Below are 20543 nucleotides of genomic sequence, written 5' to 3'. Positions count from 1 at the left end.
AGCAGCCGAGATGAGATATCCCACACCCAAGGTAAGAGAAACCCAAGTAAGACGGTAGATGTTGCAAGAGGGCATCAGAGGGCAGACAAACTGAAACCATACTCACAGGAAACTAGTCAATCTAACCACACTAGGACCACAGCCTTGTCTAACTCAGTGAAACTAAGCCATGCCTGTGGGGCCACCCAAGACAGGCGGGTCATGGTGGAGAGGTCTGACAGAATGTGGTCCACTGGAGAAGGGAATGGCAAACCACTTCAGTATTCTTTCCTTGAGAACCCCATGAACAGTATGAAAAGGCAAAATGATAGGATACTGAAAGAGAAACTTCCCAGATCAGTAGGTGCCCAGTATGCTATTGGAGATCAGTGGAGAAATAACTCCAGAAAGAATGAAGGGATGGAGCCAAAGGAAAAACGATACCCAGCTGTGGATGTGACTGGTGATAGAAGCAAGGTCCGATGCTGTAAAGAGCAATACTGCATAGGAACCTGGAATGTCAGGTCCATGAATCAAGGCAAATTGGAAGTGGTCAAACAAGAGATGGCAAGAGTGAATGTCGACATTCTAGGAATCAGAGAACTGAAATGGACTGGTATGGGTGAATTTAACTCAGATGACCATTATATCTACTACTGCGGGCAGGAATCCCTCAGAAGAAATGGAGTAGCCATCATGGTCAACAAAAGAGTCCGAAATGCAGTACTTGGATGCAGTCTCAAAAATGACAGAATGATCTCTGTTCGTTTCCAAGGCAAACCATTCAATATCACAGTAATCCAAGTCTATGCCCCAACCAGTAACACTGAAGAAGCAGAAGTTGAACGTTTCTATGAAGACCTACAAGACCTTTTAGAACTAACACCCAAAAAAGGTGTCCTTTTCATTATAGGGGACTGGAATGCAAAAGTAGGAAGTCAAGAAACACCTGGAGTAACAGGCAAATTTGGCCTTGGAATACGGAATGAAGCAGGGCAAAGACTAACAGAGTTTTGCCAAGAAAATGCACTGGTCATAGCAAACACCCTCTTCCAACAACACAAGAGAAGACTCTACAAATGGACATCACCAGATGGTCAACACCAAAATCAGATTGATTATGTTCTTTGCAGCCAAAGATGGAGAAGCTCTATATAGTCAACAAAAATAAGACCGGGAGCTGACTGTGGCTCAGATCATGAACTCCTTATTGCCAAATTCAGACTAATTTAGAAGAAAGTAGGGAAAACCACTAGACCATTCAGGTATGACCTAAATCAGATCCCTTATGATTATACAGTGGAAGTGAGAAATAGATTTAGGGACTAGATCTGATAGATAGAGTGCCTGATGAACTATGGAATGAGGTTCGTGACATTGTACAGGGGACAGGGATCAAGACCATCCCCATGGAAAAGAAATGCAAAAAAGCAAAACAGTGGTCTGGGGAGGCCTTACAAATAGCTGTGAAAAGAAGAGAAGCGAAAAGCGAAGGAGAAAAGGAAAGATATAAGCATCTGAATGCAGAGTTCCAAAGAATAGCAAGAAGAGATAAGAAAGCCTTCCTCAGCAATCAATGCAAAGAAATAGAGGAAAACAACAGAATGGGAAAGACTAGAGATCTCTTCAAGAAAATTAGAGATACCAAGGGAACATTTCATGCAAAGATGGGCTCGATAAAGGACAGAAATGGTATGGACCTAACAGAAGCAGAAGATATCAAGAAGAGGTGGCAAGAATACACAGAAGAACTGTACAAAAAAGATCTTCACGACCCAGATAATCACGATGGTGTGGTCACTGACTTAGAGCCAGACATCCTGGAATGTGAAGTCAAGTGGGCCTTAGAAAGCATCACTATGAACAAAGCTAGTGGAGGTGATGGAATTCCAGGTGACCTATTTCAAATCCTGAAGATGATGCTGTGAAAGTGCTGCACTCAATATGCCAGCAAATTTGGAAAACTCAGCAGTGGCCACAGGACTGGAAAAGGTCAGTTTTCATTCCAGTCCCAAAGAAAGGCAATGCCAAAGAATGCTCAAACTACCGCACAATTGCACTCATCTCACATGCTAATAAGGTAATGCTCAAAAATCTCCAAGCCGGGCTTCAGCAATACATGAATCATGAACTTCCAGATGTCAAGCTGGTTTTAGAAAAGGCGGAGGAACCAGAGATCAAATTGCCAACATCCACTGGATCATGGAAAAAGCAAGAGAGTGCCAGAAAAACATCTATTTCTGCTTTATTGACTATGCCAAAGCCTTTGACTGTGTGGATCACAATAAACTGTGGAAAACTCTGAAAGAGAAGGAAATACCAGACCACCTGACCTGCCTCTTGAGAAATCTGTGTGCAGGTCAGGAAGCAACAGTTAAAAATGGACATGGAACAGCAGACTGGTTCCAAATAGGAAAAGGAGTACGTCAAGGCTGTATATTGTCACCCTGCTTATTTAACTTATATGCAGAGTACATCATGAGAAACGCTGGACTGGAAGAAGCACAAGCTGGAATCAAGATTGCCGGGAGAAATATTAATAACCTCAGATATGCAGATGACACCACCCTTATGGCAGAAAGTGAAGAGGAACTCAAAAGCCTCTTGATGAAAGTGAAATTGGAGAGTGAAAAAGTTGGCTTTAAGCTCAACATTCAGAAAACGAAGATCATGGCATCCAGTCCCATCACTTCATGGGAAATAGATAGGGAAACAGTGGAAACAGTGTCAGACTTTATTTTTTTGGGCTCCAAAATCACTGCAGATGATGACTGCAGCCATGAAATTAAAAGATGCTTTCTCCTTGGAAGGAAAGTTATGAGCAACCTAGATAGCATATTCAAAAGCAGAGACATTACTTTGCCAACAGAGGTTCGTCTAGTCAAGGCTATGGTTTTTCCTTGGTCATGTATGGATGTGAGAGTTGGACTGTGAAGAAGGCTGAGCGCCGAAGAATTGATTCTTTTGAACTGTGGTGTTGGAGAAGACTCTTGAGAGTCCCTTGGACTGCAAGGAGATCCAATCAGTCCATTCTGAAGGAAATCAGCCCTGGGATTTCTTTGGAAGGAATGATGCTACAGCTGAACCTCCAGTACTTTGGCCACCTCGTGCGAAGAGTTGACTCATTGGAAAAGACCAGTGATGCTGGGAGGGATTGGGGGCAGGAGGAGAAGTGGACGACAGAGGATGAGATGGCTGGATGGCATCACTGACTCGATGGATGTGAGTCTTGAGTCGCTCAGGGAGTGTGTGATGGACAGGGAGGCCTGGCCTGCTGCGATTCATGGGGTCTCAAGAGTCGGACCGGCTGAGCGACTGAACTGAGCTTGCTGAAATAAGCATGGAAAATGCTGGGTTAAGTAAAATTAAACACATTCCTTTGCAGAAGATCTCAGAACCTTTAATACATGAATATGAATGGAAAACATCTCTAAATATGCCATATGGTTTGCATCTCCTGGTGCTGCCTTCAGTAGCATTTTCAGAATGCCAGTTTCCTTCCTAACCATGTGTCCAGGCAGGTTTTCTTTTGGGTGAAGTTTCCCAGAGGGTTGCATTCCAGTGAGCTGATTACTGATCCTTAGTCACTGACTTGCCTTTGTGAGTTTGCCAGTCCGCTGAGAGCTTTTCTTTATCCCTTCAAAATGTCTATGCAGAGTAGTCTAGTTACCATTTAGAGTTTTTAATTTTTAACCTCATTTAATTTTATGGCTGCTAATTCTCATCCTTGGCTGTTATTCTTTGCAACTTTTCTTATTACTAAACTGTACAGAAAGAGAGCCTCTTAAATCTTGTGAAAAATAAGAACCGATATATTTTGAATCTGACAGTGATATAGTATACTTGATTAGCATTTCTAAAAATTTCATTGTCTTTTAATTGTTTCTCTAGTAGGGCATCATGAGAATTAGCAGACCTAGAATAAATTGTTAGATGACGACACAAGGAAACTGTAATTTCACCTGTCATCAACTTGTGTCTCTTCCTAAGCGAAATGAGCATTTTAGGAAATAAACAAATACAGTCAATCTAAGTGAAGAAAATGAAGGTCTTTCTGTCTGAAGTCACAGTGATGCTGTATTTTCTGAACTTCAGAAATGACGGGAACAGAAGGGTTGTAGAAGGGACAGGAAATGTTGCAGCAAATGGGTGAGATAGAGAAAAAAAGGATCATTATTAGTGTTTTCGTCATTATTTTCGAAGGCAGTTATGTTTAGTCATGGAAGAAATCCAGCTTCGTGAAAATGAAAGTGTCAGTTGTGTCTGACTCTTTGTGACCCTATGGACCCGCCAGGCGCTCTGTCCTTGGGATTGTCCAGGCAAGAATACTAGAGTGGGTTGCCATTTCCTCCTCCATGGGATATTCCCAACTCAGGGATTGAACCCACATCTCCTTCATTACAGGCAGATTGTTAACTGTCTGAGCCACCGGGGAGGCCCCATGATGAACACGAAATACTCTCTTTACTTCTGCCTATGAATTCTTCAGTTCAGTTCAGTAGCTCAGTCATACCCAAGTCTTTGCGACCCCATAGACTACAGCACGCCAGGCTGTCCATCACCAACTCCCGGAGCTTGCTCAAACTCATGTCCATCAAGTCAGTGATGCCATCCAACCCTCTCTCCTCTGTCATCCCCTTCTCCTCCTGCCTTCAATCTTTCCCAGCATCAGGGTCTTTTCCAATGAGTCAGTGCTTTACATCAGGTGGCCACAATATTGGAGTTTCAACTTCAGCATCAGTCCTTCCAATGAATATTCAGGATTGATTTCCTTTAGGGTTGACTGGCTTGATTAGTATATTTAATTGTAGGTTCTTGATTTGATATTTTGATGTGAATATCTGCAGCACTGACACATTCAACAAAGGTACTAATACTCTTCTCTGAGCTTGCCCAGGCTCATTGCTCAAATTATCAGGATAAATTGAATACTCAGAGGGAAAAAAAAATTGTTATAGTGCTATTTTAAAATTCCATTTTTCCTCCTGGCCAAGTTGCACTTACGAAATCAATCTCTCCTTGCCTGTGATTTCTAATACACGGTAAGAGTGCTACTAAATGTAGAATTATTACATTTTGCCCTGTATCTCAGTTACAGTGTCACATGGCTTTCTGATTGCAACCGGCAGCCTGTCCATACTCTAAATACATGACTCTGCATCTACTGCCCAGATGGTAGGAACTTCTCCAGGATCATTAAAGATGGAAATTCTATACTCAAGTGAAAAGCAGGCCTCTGTTTAAAGTCAAGAGTCCAGTTGTTTGTTGTTGTTCAGTCATGACACAACAAAAGGACATTCTCTGACTTAAAGAGCACTGGAGATAGAAAAACGGAAATCAGTTTGATGATTTCAAGAATAGTTATTGTCTGAGGTCAAACAAAGTATCATAACCATGCCTGGAAGATTTTGGCAAGAATGAATTTGATGATCTATCTCAAAGTCTAAACTAGATCCTAACTAATCAGAATTTGGGTCAGAAGTGTGCTCTTGACATTAGTGTGTGGAGTGCTGAACAATTAGCCAAATTCACTGTTCCGTGTTCTCGACTTTTCCCCAAGGATTTGAAGGCATCCTGTTGTGACCAATATCTAGGCCCTGAATCCTTTGTTTCCAGGGTGGCCTTCCTGGTTGCTTTGATGAGTTTTCTTTGTTTTCACTCCAACAACAGTGTGCATTTCAGCTTTCTTTCTTTCTTCCTTGTTAAAAAGAAAACAAACCCATCATTAACTTTCTTAAATGCAAGGCTGCTATTGTTTCTACTCAACTGAACTAATAAAATAAATAGCAATGGGAAATTTTCTGATGGATGCCTTCTAAATGATTACTATTATTGGGTGCCTTTAAACTTATGTTAAATGGGGATGGCATGCTATCAAACAAACTCTTTCGCTATTTTTAGTGTGTAGATAGGAGAACTCGAAAAAGTTTTTTCCTTTTCTTTGTAATTTACAATAAAATAAAACCAGATTGTTGTGGCAGTTTTACTAGCCATTCATTGTTTTCTTTTTTGCCTAAAACTAAAACAAAACAGAACAAAACAAAAAACCGTCTCTCATATCTACATATTGAGGATTCATTGTTACAGAGTTTCAGGTTAGTTATTCTTTATGAATCTTCCAAAATTTATTGTCAGTGCATATTGTTTTTGGTGGAGTGAAATTTACTATTTTTTTCCCTAACATACTTTAATAAATGTTATTAAACTATTAAACATCCTCAAACTAATCACCAGAATTTTACTTTTTTAACAAAGAAAAAAAATACAGACATAACTATTATCAAAGTAATCTTTGTTTAGCTAGTCATATTTTAATTGGTAACTTTGCAATGTCTGAAATATCCATGGAGTATAATTTATAGTTTGGCCATAGGTATACAGTAGGATTAACCAGCTTTCAAACAGATTTAAAACATCTGAAAGAAACGCTGTTTTTTTTTTTGTTTGTTTGTTTGTTTTTTACCAAATCACAAACACTGCAAATTAATTCTTATGAGACACAGAAATAATTAAAAGGAATAAATGTTCCTGGTGTAGGTTATCAGCAGTGCCTGTTACCTCCACCTGGAGAACACACCTCAAATCTATCCAGCTCCACATTTCCACTATTTCCACTACTTGGTTCAAGGCATTCCATCTCCCTTTAATACGCCTGTAATTTCTACTGTCTGATCTCCCTGATAAGGCTCTTTTCCCTGCCTCAGTTCTGTGCGAAACATAAATAAGATCCAACTACAGCCTGGGAAAACCCTCTCTTGATTTCCCTTTATACTTGAATCTAAAATCCTGAGTTTGACCTTACTCCTATCTACACTTTCTTGCCTCCCTGATTTCATCTCACATCACCCCCAGCCCCCCATTCTCCTTTTGGGAACTTGACTGGCCTCCTCTTCTCAAATATACTGAATTTCTTCCTTCCTGAGATGTATGGCACTAGCTGCTTTCTCTTCCTACAGGTCTCTTCCTCCAGAATTTTTCAAGACTTGCTTTTTTTTCGGTCAGTTCATTTCAGCTGAATATGATCTTTTGGGAGCTTTATCCAACTGCCCAAACTAGAATAAAACGCCTCCCAATTACTCCTTGTCTTGCTTTAACTCCGTCATAGCACTTATCACATTGTATTACTGTATTACTCCCCATCATTCCTTATCAATCACTTCCCCTTTTATTTTTCTTTTACCATTTATCACTGTGGTCTCTGAATGGACTGGAAGAACCATCATAACTATGTATCAGATAAAAGGTTAATATTCAAAATATATAAGTAACTCATACAACTTAATAGCAAGAAAAACAAATAGTCTGATAAGGAAATGAACAGAGAATCTGAATAGACATGTTTCCAAAGAAAACATATAAATGACCAAGAGACAGGTGAAAAGATGCTCCACATCACTAGTCATCAGGGAAATGCAAATCGAAGCTATAATGAGATACCATGTTACACTTGTTAGCACGGGTGTCATCAAAACACGTGAGTTAAGAGCTGTTGGTGTGTGTGGGTGTAAAGAAAAAAGAGCCCTAATGCACTCTTGGTGGGAATGTAAATTGAGCCCTATGTCTAGAATAAAAAATTTCTATGAGTTTACTGAAATATGAAAAAATGGTAACACAGGAAATAAGAACAGAATTCCAAATATTAAGTCCTCTTCAATTTTTGAAGCAAGTTTCATCCCAAAATGTCTAATCATTGTAAGTATGTCCATGTTATATCAGACCCTACTTTCCAGGCCTTCTGGTCTTCGTAGTGTTTCTAGTGTCCACTAATCAAAATGTCTAATTTCTACGGGGCTCTTACACTGAATCCAGTATTATGTTGGCCTTTTAATGTAGTCCTTTCCTATTTCTTTATCCCTTATTGCTTTTAAGAAATGAGGTGATCCTTAATTCTGAGTCTATGGAACTGCAGTCCCAGACTTGAGTCCCAGAATATTAAATTCTGTTCCTTTATAGCTGCTGCTGTGAGCCATCCACTTAATGTTAGTACTGGGGGCTCCGTTGCAGCAAACCTTGCCAGGTCTCTGAATGATCACCACCTTTATATTGAGTTTTTCTGTATTCACTAGTGAAAAAATGAGAAATATATTAATGAAAGTACAAATGAAAAACTTGCTATTCCACAATCCTATATCTTCATTAAATGTGTAAAAGTGTCAGTTGTAAGGCTTGATCTTGAGTGCTCATTATTGGAAGGAAAACCACATAGCTGCCTGGAATGCTTCGTAAATTGTGAGACCTCTTGGCTTCCGTGCTTCTTTTGCATTGTACTGTCAAATTTAAAGTGAAATCATGACTCAGACTTTACTACTCAGTGACACTTAGAAATCAATTATGATTTCATTGAAAGTTACATTATTGAATATATATATATATATGAGTGTTCATTGATACAAAGTATAAATGGCTGTATATATGACATAAAGGTTTGCTACTTCATGTAATTTATGTAGTGTTTTTATTTTCAGGAAAATGTCATCTTAGTACATATTTATACCCTTTATCTACATCAGTAAATTTGAAAAATCAGTGTAGAAATGCTGGCATTACTAGTGATGTTGTCTTCTTGAAGATATGTAGAACTTGAATTTTAGTTATAGTTCAAAAATGTTGTACTATGATTTCATCTTAAACAAGTCTGAAAAGTGAAACGCTTTTGTTTTGCCTATAACTTCAGCATTTACTTTAGCTATGCTGATGTGCAGATTATCAGAGTCTAAGAAATAAGGAGTTAACTTAATAATGTCTACAGTTCTTATTGCTATCTGCAGTGAACTCCTGTTCAAATGCAGGTTTGAGTAGTTCTTCAACAAAGAATCAGCTTTTGAAAATTGATATAATAGAGGATGAGGCATATGAGATATATTTTGTTTCTGTTTTCTTTTCTTCTTTTGCCTTTTTTTTACTGAAAATGATTTTGTTAAAAGCAGGAAGGTAAATGAAACCAGGACTTAGTATGCTTTTGGGACAGAAGCATCCCAGTAACCTAAGATCCTCCAATTATAGTTCAGGAGAATGAAAGTGTCTCTTTAGGACAAGGGTAATTTAATTAGTAGTTGTTGATAGTATATATTGCATGTATACCACTCCTTGAAATAGCACATTTTATTTTGCTAGTTCCCATCTTGGCTAGAAACTCTCAAGCCAGTGCCATTATTTGTGTTAGAGTAAATGTTCTGCCATAATAACCAAGATACTCTCAACATGCTCTCAAAATCAGGTTGATTTTAGTAGATTTTAGAGGCAGAAATAGAGAGGGTTCTGTTCTAAAACTTGTGTGAAAAACTGAACAGCAACTGGAATATAAAGCGAGTGCATGCAGAGTATATGTTTGCTGCTGAACTTTATCTGGAATTAAGCATGAGGCCAGACCAGATGGTGCTTACAGAGAAAGTTGGCCTAACTCCTTTCCAGACATGGGCTATTCCAGTATGGTGTGGGCATGTGAGAATAAGATAGCTGGTATAGCTAAGTTTGGAGAAGGCAATGGCAACCCACTCCAGTACGCTGGCCTGGAAAATCCCATGGACGGAGGAGCCTGGTAGGCTGCAGTCCATGGGGTCACGAAGAGTCAGACGCGACTGAGCGACTTCACTTTCACTTTTCACTTTCATGCATTTGAGAAGGAAATGGCAACCCACTCCAGTGTTCTTGCCTGGAGAATCCCAGGGATGGGAGTGCCTGGTGGGCTGCCATCTCTGGGATCACACAGAGTTGGACACGACTGAAGCGACTTAGCAGCAGCAGCATAGCTAAGTTAGGGCTTCCCAAGTGGCTCTAGTGGTAAGGAATTTGTCTTCCCATGCAGGAGATGTAGGAGACACAAGTTCCATCCTTGGGTTGAGAAGATCCCCTGGAGTAAGAAATGACAACCTGCTCCACGATTCTTCCCTGGAAAATTCCATGTACCAGGTAGCCTGACAGGCTACAGCCCATGGCGCTGCAGAGAGTTGGGCCTGACTGAGCGACTAAGCACTTGCACAGGTAGGTTAAATTTTTAAAACTCGCTAGTCTTGAGAAATTGCTTACCATTGATATACAGATTTTTTTCAGTTGTTGAATGAGCTTCTTCAAAGGATTGTTGTACATATTGGATTGGTAAAAAAAATTTGTCTGGGTTTTCCTGCAACATCATTTCAGTCAGTTCAGTTCAGTTAAGTTCAGTCGCTCAGTCGTGTCCGACTCTTTGTGACCCCGTGAATCACAGCACGCCAGGCCTCCCTGTCCATCACCAACTCCCTGAGTTCACTCAGACTCACGTCCATTGAGTCAGTGATGCCATCCAGCCATTTCATCCTCTGTCGTCCACTTCTCCTCTTGCCCCCAATCCCTCCCAGCATCAGAGTCTTTTCCAGTGAGTCAACTCTTCACATCAGGTGGCCAAAACACTGGAGTTTCAGCTTTAGCATCATTCCTTCCAAAGAAATCCCAGGGCTGATCTCCTTCAGGATGGACTGGTTGGATCTCCTTGCAGTCCAAGGGACTCTCAAGAGTCTTCTCCAACACCACACTTCAAAAGCATCAATTCTTTGGTGCTCAGCCTTCTTCACAGTCCAACTCTCACATCCATACATGACCACAGGAAAAACCTAGACTAGATGGACCTTTGTTGGCAAAGTAATGTCTCTGCTTTTGAATATACTGTCTAGGTTGGTCATAACTTTCCTTCCAAGGAGTAAACGTCTTTTAATTTCATGGCTGCAGTCACCATCTGCAGTGATTTTGGAGCCCAGAAAAATAAAGTCTGACACTGTTTCTACTGTTTCCCCATCTACTTCCCATGAAGTGATGGGACCGGATGCCATGATGTTCATTTTCTGAATGTTGAGCTTAAAGCCAACTTTTTCACTCTCCACTTTCACTTTCATCAAGAGGCTTTTGAGTTCCTCTTCACTTTCTGCCATAAGGGTGGTGTCATCTGCATATCTGAGGTTATTAATATTTCTCCCGGCAGTCTTGATTCCAGCTTGTGTTTCTTCCAGTCCAGCGTTTCTCATGATGTACTCTGCATATAAGTTAAATAAGCAGGGTGACAATATACAGCCTTGATGTACTCCTTTTCCTATTTGGAACCAGTCTGTTGTTCCATGTCCAGTTCTAACTGTTGCTTCCTGACCTGCATACACGTTTCTCAAGAGGCAGATCAGGTGGTCTGGTATTCCCATCTCTTTCAGAATTTCCCACAGTTTATTGTGATCCACACAGTCAAAGGCTTTGGCATAGTCAATAAAGCAGAAATAGATGTTTTTCTGGAACTCTCTTGCTTTTTCCATGATCCAGCAGATGTTGGCAATTTGGTCTCTGGTTCCTCCGCCTTTTCTAAAACCAGCTTGAACATCAGGAAGTTCACAGTTCACATATTGCTGAAGCCTGGCTGGGAGAATTTTGAGCATTACTTTACTAGTGTGAGATGAGTGCTATTGTGTGGTAGTTTGAGCATTCTTTGGCATTGCCTTTCTTTGGGATTTTTCCAAATTTGCTGGCATATTGAGTGCAGCACTTTCACAGCATCATGTTTCAGGATTTGAAATAGGTCACCTGGAATTCCATCACCTCCACTAGCTTTGTTCATAGTGATGCTTTCTAAGGCCCACTTGACTTTACATTCCAGGATGTCTGGCTCTAAGTCAGTGACCACACCATCATGATTATCTGGATCATGAAGATCTTTTTTGTACAGTTCTTCTGTGTATTCTTGCCACCTCTTCTTGATATCTTCTGCTTCTGTTAGGTCCATACCATTTCTGTCCTTTATCGAGCCCATCGTTGCATGAAATGTTCCCTTGGTATCTCTAATTTTCTTGAAGAGATCTCTAGTCTTTCCCATTCTGTTGTTTTCCTCTATTTCTTTGCATTGATTGCTGAGGAAGGCTTTCTTATCTCTTCTTGCTATTCTTTGGAACTCTGCATTCAGATGCTTATATCTTTCCTTTTCTCCTTTGCTTTTCGCTTCTCTTCTTTTCACAGCTATTTGTAAGGCCTTCCCAGACAGCCATTTTGCTTTTTTGCATTTCTTTTCCATGGGGATGGTCTTGATCCCTGTCCCCTGTACAATGTCACGAACCTCATTCCATAGTTCATCAGGCACTCTATCTATCAGATCTAGGCCCTAAATCTATTTCTCACTTCCACTGTATAATCATAAGGGACGTCTTGGCCAACTCAGTACTTGTGAGATTGAAATAGGAGATACAGATAAAGCAGCCAGTACATAATAAGAATGCAGAGGGCACTAGCGTTCTCTCTTGCCCTCCTGTTATCATGTATATTTACAGTAATCTTTGGGAAACTGTATAATGCAGTGAGTGGCTCAGAGGGAAGTCTCTGGAGTTTGTATTACAAAAACATACCCAAATAGAAACAAAAATAACAAAAGGAAAAAAGCAAAGTGAGTTTAAGTCTAGAGTCGAATAATTAGTGATTTATTTTCTCTGAGGCCAGTTTCTTCATCAATAACTTAGTGATGTAATAGTGTCAATGCTGTCAGCTGCAAAGCACCAGAAACTTGTGATTGAACAAAGCTGGTTCATTGACATGTTTCAGTGAGGAAGAACACACATCCTGGGGACCCTGGAACATGTCAGCAGGGAAGTGTTAGAAAGAAATGATAGGATTTGGGCTTTTGTCAAGCGATTCTGGAGACGGCTCAAAGAAGCAAAGTTTTATTCTGGATTGGAGGCTGTTAGGGAGTGGGGTGTCTTGCCTGGAAAATCCCATGGACGGAGGAACCTGGTAGGCTGCAGTCCAGGGGTCGCTAAGAGTCGGACGCAACTGAACGACTTCACTTTCACTTTTCACTTTCATGCATTGGAGGAGGAAATGGCAGCTCACTCCAGTGTTCTTGCCTAGAGAATCCCAGGGACGGCGGGGCCTGGTGGGCTGCCGTCTCTGGGATCACACAGAGTCGGACACAACTGAAGCGACTTAGCAGCAGCAGCAGCAGCAGCAGCATGACAGAGGAATGGAGGAGGCTCAGGTAGTAACTGGTGAAGGAGTGGCAACCCCTCCTTTTAGCCAGGTTAAGAGGACCTTCACTTACTTCTGTGGTTTGGTAAATGCTGTTTTTATCTGGGTTCAGACTTGATTATGGGGCGGTGATACTTTTGTCCTGCTCCGTCCTCATCACAGTGTGATCGCACCGGATGGCTCTGTGTGAGATAGAGTATGTGCACCAGGAGAACATCAAGCTCCAGCTCCCTGCCTTTCCGGCTGCTCTTCTCTTTCTCCATAGTGGTAACCGTAGTATATTATAATTAAAGAGAAAACCCACTTTAACAGCCTAGGATGGTGCCTGTTACTTCAAAATACGTTCCGTATTATTATTTTCATCATGGATGCCAGGTTTTTCCCTATGACAGTCCTATTTAAGATATCCTGTCTTTTTATGTTTAGGCTTGATTTCTGATTTGGAAAATAGGGACGTATTTCCTCAATCCGCAAAAGAAGCCCTCAAGTAGGACAATGACATCTCCCACTGTTATTTCTCTGCTTCCCGGTTTCTAGTCCAACTTCGAAGAAGTTGAGAGGATGATAATATCAGATCTTGTAGTGCTTTTAAACACAATTTAAATGTTATTCTTGTAAGTAATGTGAGTTACGGGTAATCTCTGGATATTTTAGTAGGTGGATAGTATTGAACAGAGGCCAAGAGCATGTTGTCTGTCTAGAGGTAGTCTGCCTGGGTTTGAATGCCCCCTCAGCCTTGTACTGACTATATAATCTTTGTGTGAAGAAAACACACCTCTGTGCTTCTTCACACTCTATAATTCTGACTTTGGATGTGTAGATTTTCCACATATTAAGCAATTCTCTGACACCAGCTCGATGTCCTGAAGTTGAACTCTATTCTGACAGTAGGGGTCAGACCCTTATCCCACAGAATTGTCTCTCTTGCTCCCTCAGATGCCAATTTAAGTCCCAGCTAGTCAGCTGTATTTCTGACTGGTCAGCTATAGATAAATTGGGGTTCCCATGACCTCCTCCTTGGCTTTGATAATTTGGTAGACTGTCTAACAGAACTTAGGGAAACACTTAACATTAACCTGTTGCTTGTAAAAGGATACAGATGAACAACCAGATGGAAGAGGTGAGTGCATAGTGCAAGGTGTGGGGTAAGGGGCGTGGAGCTTCCTTGCCGAGTCTGGGTATGCCACTCTCCCAGCAACCCCATGTATTCAGCAACCCAGAACATTCCAGACTCTGTACTGGTGACTTTTATGCAGGTTTCATTATATAGTCATGATCCATTGTTAACTCAGTTTCTACCGTTTTCTCACTTTCAGGAGAAAGGCGGGTAGGAGGGGGAGGTGGAAAGTTTCTAGCTTCTAATTATGGCTTGGTAACCAAGCTTGATCCTGAAGGTAGCTTGGAGCCCAGGAAAAGTCGCCTCATTAGAGCAAGACACTTCTATCACCCAGGAAATTCCAAAGGATTTAAGAGCTGGGTCAGGAACTAGGATCAAAGACCAAGTATTAGAACAAAAGATCCTCTTAGTGCTCTTATCACTCAGAAAATTACAAGGGTTTTAGGATGTCTGTGTCAGGAACTGCCAGCAGAGACCAATATATATAATTTCTATTATTTCACACTAGGAAAAATTTTTTTTTTTTAACCTTTGGTGCCTCAGTATCTTCAGATCTAAATGAATTGCAAATACCTGCTTCATAGAGTCAGTGTGAAGATTAAAGGAAATAAAACATTAAAGTGCTTAGAACAAATGCATGGGATATAATAAGCATTAACAGCAACATACAATAAATGCCAGCACAGTAGATTATGTAGCCCTTTAACTCCGGCCATTTCATCCAGTGGGGAAGGAGCTTGAGATGAACAACAAATATTCATTGCTAAGGACTCTGTATCAGATGCAGAAACTGTCAGATGTAGAAATAACTACAGTACCTGCCTTCAGGGAGCTCACTATAATATAGCTGAGAAATACATGGAAAGGTAAATACCTAAATAAGCCTGTAAAAATTCAGTACAGATGTCTATCATCGGTGATAAGAATTGCAGTGTCTTTGAGGAATGAGAATTAACTTCTCTAGACAGGCAAAATTCAGTGATATAGATGGTAGATGAGCTGAGTCTTGGGTGATTGATAGAATTTGACCATTCAGAGAGATGATGAAAGAGCACTCACTCTAGATAGATGGAACTTCAAGGGCAAATGTATGAGAATAAGATGATAAAAATCCCAGCAATAACAACAATAACGTAGCCACAAAAGCAGAGTAGGACACGTACTGAACATAAATGCAAGCACTCAGCCAAGCACTTGAATTTATTATCTCATTTAATCTTCTTTATGACCTTATAGAAAAGGTAAAATCATTATCCTCATTTAGAGAGGGAAACAAAGCTTAGGCATTTTAATTAATTTGTTTGCAGTTGCTAAACTAGCAAGCGCTGGGCTACATTTTAACCCTAAGCTAATGCACTCTAGGTCCCAACTCTTAACCTCCACTGTTTGGTTTCCCTTTAAACTATCTTTGTATATATCATACCATTTAAGGTCCCCAGTAACCAACCCAAATCAGTGTGACTGTGGTCAGATCATGCAAAGTATTTAATGCAATGTCATCAATTTTTTTTTTCTCTCTTGTGTAGAATGGTGAATCCATTGCTGTTTGGAGGAGTGAAGTGGTATAATTTTTTTTAAAGGTATTTAAACTAATAACCCTGTTTTTTTTATTTACCACAAGTATTTTTAAAAAACTCCACCATGGTCAAACTGATGTCTCTATAGAGGAAAGGGCCTGACAAAGTGAGGCAAGATTGTATTGAAAAATATTTCTTTCATTTGCAGAAAAACTTGCCATATATGTATTTTTTTTTTCTATGAGGTCATATTTTTCTCCGGTTTTAAGCCTCACATATAAAGAGTCAACCCACATACCTATGCCATTGAGAAAGAAAAAGGACAATGAGAAACATGGAGAAACCTTGAGAAAGAAAAATCATTAGATTTACTGATAGACATTAAAGACCAGTACATTAAGAATTACTCACTTCAAAAACCACTACAATATTGTAAAGTAATTAGCCTCCAATTAAATAAATTAATTAAAGAAAATTACTCACTTAAATTGTTCAGTAAGTAACAAAAGGGGCCAAAGTGCTTGGTTAAAAAAAAAGATGATTATTCCAAACAGCAAACCCATTTGTGTTCAAGCAAATAGCTGCTCCTTTTTCATTTCATAGACTTCCCTGATAGCTCAGTTGGTGAAGAATCTGCCTGCAATGCTGGAGACCCCAGTTCAATTCCTGGGTCAGGAGATCTGCTGGAGATGGGATAGGCTACCCAGTTTCCATTTGGTACTTATTGAAATGTCTATAATTTATTCATCTCAGGATACATTTATACATCTGTAGTGCCATTACTTTGGCTTATCTAATTGTCTTTGAAATTAAATAAACTGTTGAACAAGATAAAAGATAAAACTCAAGGGAGAACAATGGATTTAGACGAAGTTGTTCTTGAGTGGAAAATAGATCACAAAAGTAAAGGATTTTTATCAATTGGTCTGTAATAACCATTGTATGCCTTGTCAATCATGAATTTAAATTCTCTGAATTTGCATTTATAACTCTATGGATTATATTGCATTCATCTCCTGATAGTTTCCTCCATACTTCAATTATCTTTTAAATGTCATAAAAACCAAGTTTTTAAAAGTGCAGTTTTTCCAAGTGCAGTTCTTAGTTATGTAGAACTGACTCTGATAGTTAAGAGTGGAATAGGAATCAAAGGCTATTCCAAGTGCAGTACAAATTTGCAGTCTACAAATTACAAGCATGGTTTGGAATTTACTTTTCTAAATTTTAATTTGCATCTATTTAATTAACTTATGGTTTCCTTCTTTCTGGAATATTCTATGAAACCTTTACTAGGCTCCCCAGGAACCATCAGTGGAACAAGTTACTGGGAATGTGTTGAGTCTCCTTAACTGGGGAGAGGACCCAAGGATGTTACCATTCATGTTGAAGAGTGTTACCCCCGTGGAGAGCACAGACCTTAGGTAAGAAAGACTGGAGTTTGGATCACTGCTCTGTCTCTTGCTAGAAGTGGAGTCTTGGACAAGGTATTTAGACAGTCTGAATTTTGGCTTCCTCATTTGAAAACAAAACAAAACAAACAAAAACTCACCTCCTGAAGTTGTTGTGCAAAACAGTGAATATATATTTTCAATATTTATTATCAAAATGCTTTGCACAGGGCTGGTATAATAATACACATTTATTAAATGTGAACTCTCAGCATCAGTAAGTTATTGAGCTAGAACATTTGAAGACTTTCCAGTCTAGGGATTATATAATACTCTGTTTTTTTTTTTTTCTTAAATTACTTGTCTGTACTTAAGATTCTGCATCCAGTTTCAGTGTGTGGAGGTTTTCCCCACAGCACCAAGCAATTATGACCCCAGGGAGTGTCCTACAATTCAGTCCAGTTCTGACACAATCTACCCAGGGACATCATCAGATTCCATAGGTTAAGGGCTTAGTTCAGCAAGACTACTTTCTGCTTCAGATGCCAATTGTGAATCCAGTTTATCGTGTTTTGACCTATTGGCTGTAATCAGAGGTCCCTCTACCCTCTCCTTGGATTCCATTTATTTGCTAGGGTGGCTCACAGAACTCGGGAAACTAGTTTACTCACTAGATTACTGGTTCATTATAAATGATATTAAAGGATATGAAGCAGCAACTGATGAAATATACAGGTCAGTGTCCTGAGGAGAAAAGCTTCTATTCTGGTGGACTTTGGGACATGGAGGCATGTGGAAGTGTTCTAGCTTGCCAGCCCAGAACGGATTCAAACTCTGTCCTTTGGGGCTTTTATTGAGGTTATTATTACATTGGCGCGATTGGTTAAATCATTGTCTGTTGGCAGTTGACTCAGCCTCCAGCCTCTCCTCTCCCTGGAGGTCAGGGGATGGAATTAAAAATTCCAAACTTCTTATGATACTTTTCTGTCTCTGAATTCACTCAGTATGACAATTTGTGAGTCCATCCATGTTGCTGCAAATGCCATTATTTCATTCTTTTTGAATGGATTTATAATATTTCCTTGTATACATGTACCACATGTTTATCTGTTCCTCTGTTGATGGACTTTTAGGTTATTTCCATATCTTGGCAATTGTATACAGTACTGCAGTGAACAGTGGCATGCATGTTCCCTTTGGGACCCTGTTTTTCTTCAGGTGTATCATGATTTAATCAATTGATTAAATGAGTGGCCATTGACAGTTGACTTGACCTCCAGCCCCTCTTCCCTCCCTGGAGGTCAGGGGGTGGGGTTAAAAGTTCAAACCCTCCATTTCTGGTTGTTTTTCCTGGTAATCAGCACCCCTCTGTAGGATCTATCCAGAAGTCACCTCATTAACATAAAAAAAGAGACTTTTATTGTTCTTAGCACTTAGGAAATTTTAAGGGTTTTAGGAGCTCTGTGCCAGAAGCAGTGACCAGGACCAAATACATATTTCTTATATATGAATCACCACATCCCAGGACTGCTCGTTTTGCCTGTAACATTTGTGGCATTCACTTGTTATTTATCTTTTCAGATGTTTGTCTTATCTTCACTTACATAGTAACTTTATTGAAGGCAGGCACTGTGTCAAGTTTATTACAAGTTTTTCCCTTGGGTATATGGAACATAATCTTCTGTACATACATGATTTTCTAAATCTTGTTTCTGTTGATCATGCTGATAAATGTATTTGAAAACCTTTCCCCCTACCTTGTCAGTGTTTGGTAATTCAGCTTACATGGATGTTTATTATTATTCTTAGGGAGTAAGAAATATGCAGGAGTTCTAAATATCCTAAGTGAAAGTCACTCAGTCGTGTCTGACTTTTTGTGACTCCGTGGACTCTACAGCCAGAATACTGGAGTAGGTAGCTGTTTCCTTCTCCAGGGGATCTTCCCAAATCAGGGATCAAACCCACGTCTCCTGCACTGCAGGCGGACTCTTTACCAGCTGAGATTCCTTTTATTCTCAAGGAATAGCTTAGACCCCAGAAACATCTGGTTCATTAAATGAATGTTTACACATTTCCACATGAATTTGCTTAAGGATTCATAGAGTGACAACTTTGCACCAAATTATACTTTAGTGGCTTCCAGCATCTTTAAAAATGAAGAAAATAAAATCATTTTTTTAATAGTTTTAAAATTCAAAGGATGCTTTCAATACTGATTTGAGAAAAGGAACAGGACCAACAGCAGAGTACAGGTGGATACAAATGAATATGCAAACATTGAAGGATAGACTGAATTCCCAAGCATCCTGATCATTGTTTTTTTGAGAGAAAGCTACAGGGGGAAACGTGCTCATGAAAAGTCTTCCTGAGCTTGTATTTTCATAGGGAAGGGAAAAAATAGTCTGTCATTGAAGTGTTCTACAAGGAGGAATCATTCCAGTGTCTCAAAGAATGGCGAGAACAAAAAATATACTACTTGTCTGCCAGAACCATTCCCCACACAGAAACTTATTATCTGCAGAGATTGTTTTAGATAATTCTACTGTGTGACATTCAAAAAGTATACCAACTCTGCTACATTCAGGCATGAGAAGCTAGTTTTCTGCCTGGCCTTCTGAGATTTTCTTCCACCTGCAGAGCTGTCATCCTGTACTTCAGAAGGAAAGATTTGAGACGGAAGAGAAGGGAAATTTTACCTTTCTGCAGATTTGCCCCTAGGGTTAGTGATTCACTTCAAAACACAGTTGTGTTCTCCCATTATGTGATCAAATGGATGCTTATATTCTGTGTGACTCAAGGCAACCATAAAGCTAAAAGAAATAATTGGAAGGATGGATGTCACTGACATGGGAGGCTCTTTTTACATACTTATTTCCGTTCAATCTTTTTGTTCAATACTCATTTTTGAGCTTGCCTTCCAGTGCTATCTACCTTTCTGCACTGGATCCATTCAGAGTCTGCCCTTTCAGACACTCTAATTTTCCTGCATTTAACCTTTAAAAAATTGACAATTTTTCTCCTCTTTACAATTTTATGACTTTTGAGTCTATAGAAAGCAGGAAATAAAATGCCATTTCCTTTCTCCAAATTAAAAATAAAAGAAATTTCAAAAGAGAACAGAAGACAAATTGTTAGACTGTCAAGATCTTCCACGTTGAGACATCGGATAATGAAATCAAAATGGATCATCAAGTATAGGTCAACTCATTTGCATTCAAGCATTTCTTTAAAATAATGTGACATGGGAGGGTTTTCTACAAACCCCAAATGCAGGTTATTTTGAAATCATCTTCTAAAACATCCTATTTATATTTAGCCATTGTTTCATAACTACTGACTTGCAGGAGAATGTTAGGAAGTATAGGAGAAGAGTAGCTAAGAATTATGAACTTTTAGTCATTATTATTTGTTATATTTGTTTGAAATATTGTCAAAGATTTTCCTATAATTTATCAATCTGTGAATATTGAATTCAAGTATACAGCAATGGGGTCTATCTCTAGTGAGAAGAATACATAAAATATAAAGTAGCTATATTTGGACACATGGTCAAATATAATCTAACAAGTGAGAGGATAT

General features: G+C 39.5%; 1 protein-coding gene across 48 annotated transcripts in view; it reads left to right on the top strand.

Moving 5' to 3' along the window:
* Positions 1-20543, top strand: part of LOC147343605 (uncharacterized) — a 352125-nt gene that overhangs the window by 193851 nt on the left and 137731 nt on the right. For 16 of the 48 annotated variants that reach the window (XR_015156172.1, XR_015156184.1, XR_015156174.1 and 13 more), the window contains 3 exons: positions 9785-9960; positions 15586-15639; positions 16870-16997. Coding sequence is in view for 21 of the 48 variants with exons in the window: in XM_086380175.1 (XP_086236301.1) it covers positions 16945-16997 (53 nt within the window). In the remaining 27 variants the exon portion in view is untranslated. Of the gene's footprint in view, positions 1-9784; positions 9961-15585; positions 15640-16179; positions 16294-16869; positions 16998-20543 lie in introns of all 48 variants that reach the window. The other 32 variants (XR_015156175.1, XR_015156187.1, XR_015156171.1 and 29 more) reach the window with 5 other exon arrangements.

This window comes from Bos grunniens, chromosome 27 (assembly GCF_055505025.1).
Source record: "Bos grunniens cultivar Pamir isolate PY7600 chromosome 27, Bosgru_T2T1.0, whole genome shotgun sequence".
Taxonomy (NCBI): Eukaryota; Metazoa; Chordata; class Mammalia; order Artiodactyla; family Bovidae; genus Bos; species Bos grunniens.
Note: the sequence above shows the minus strand (reverse complement) of the source record. Positions and strands in the feature narration are given on the sequence as shown.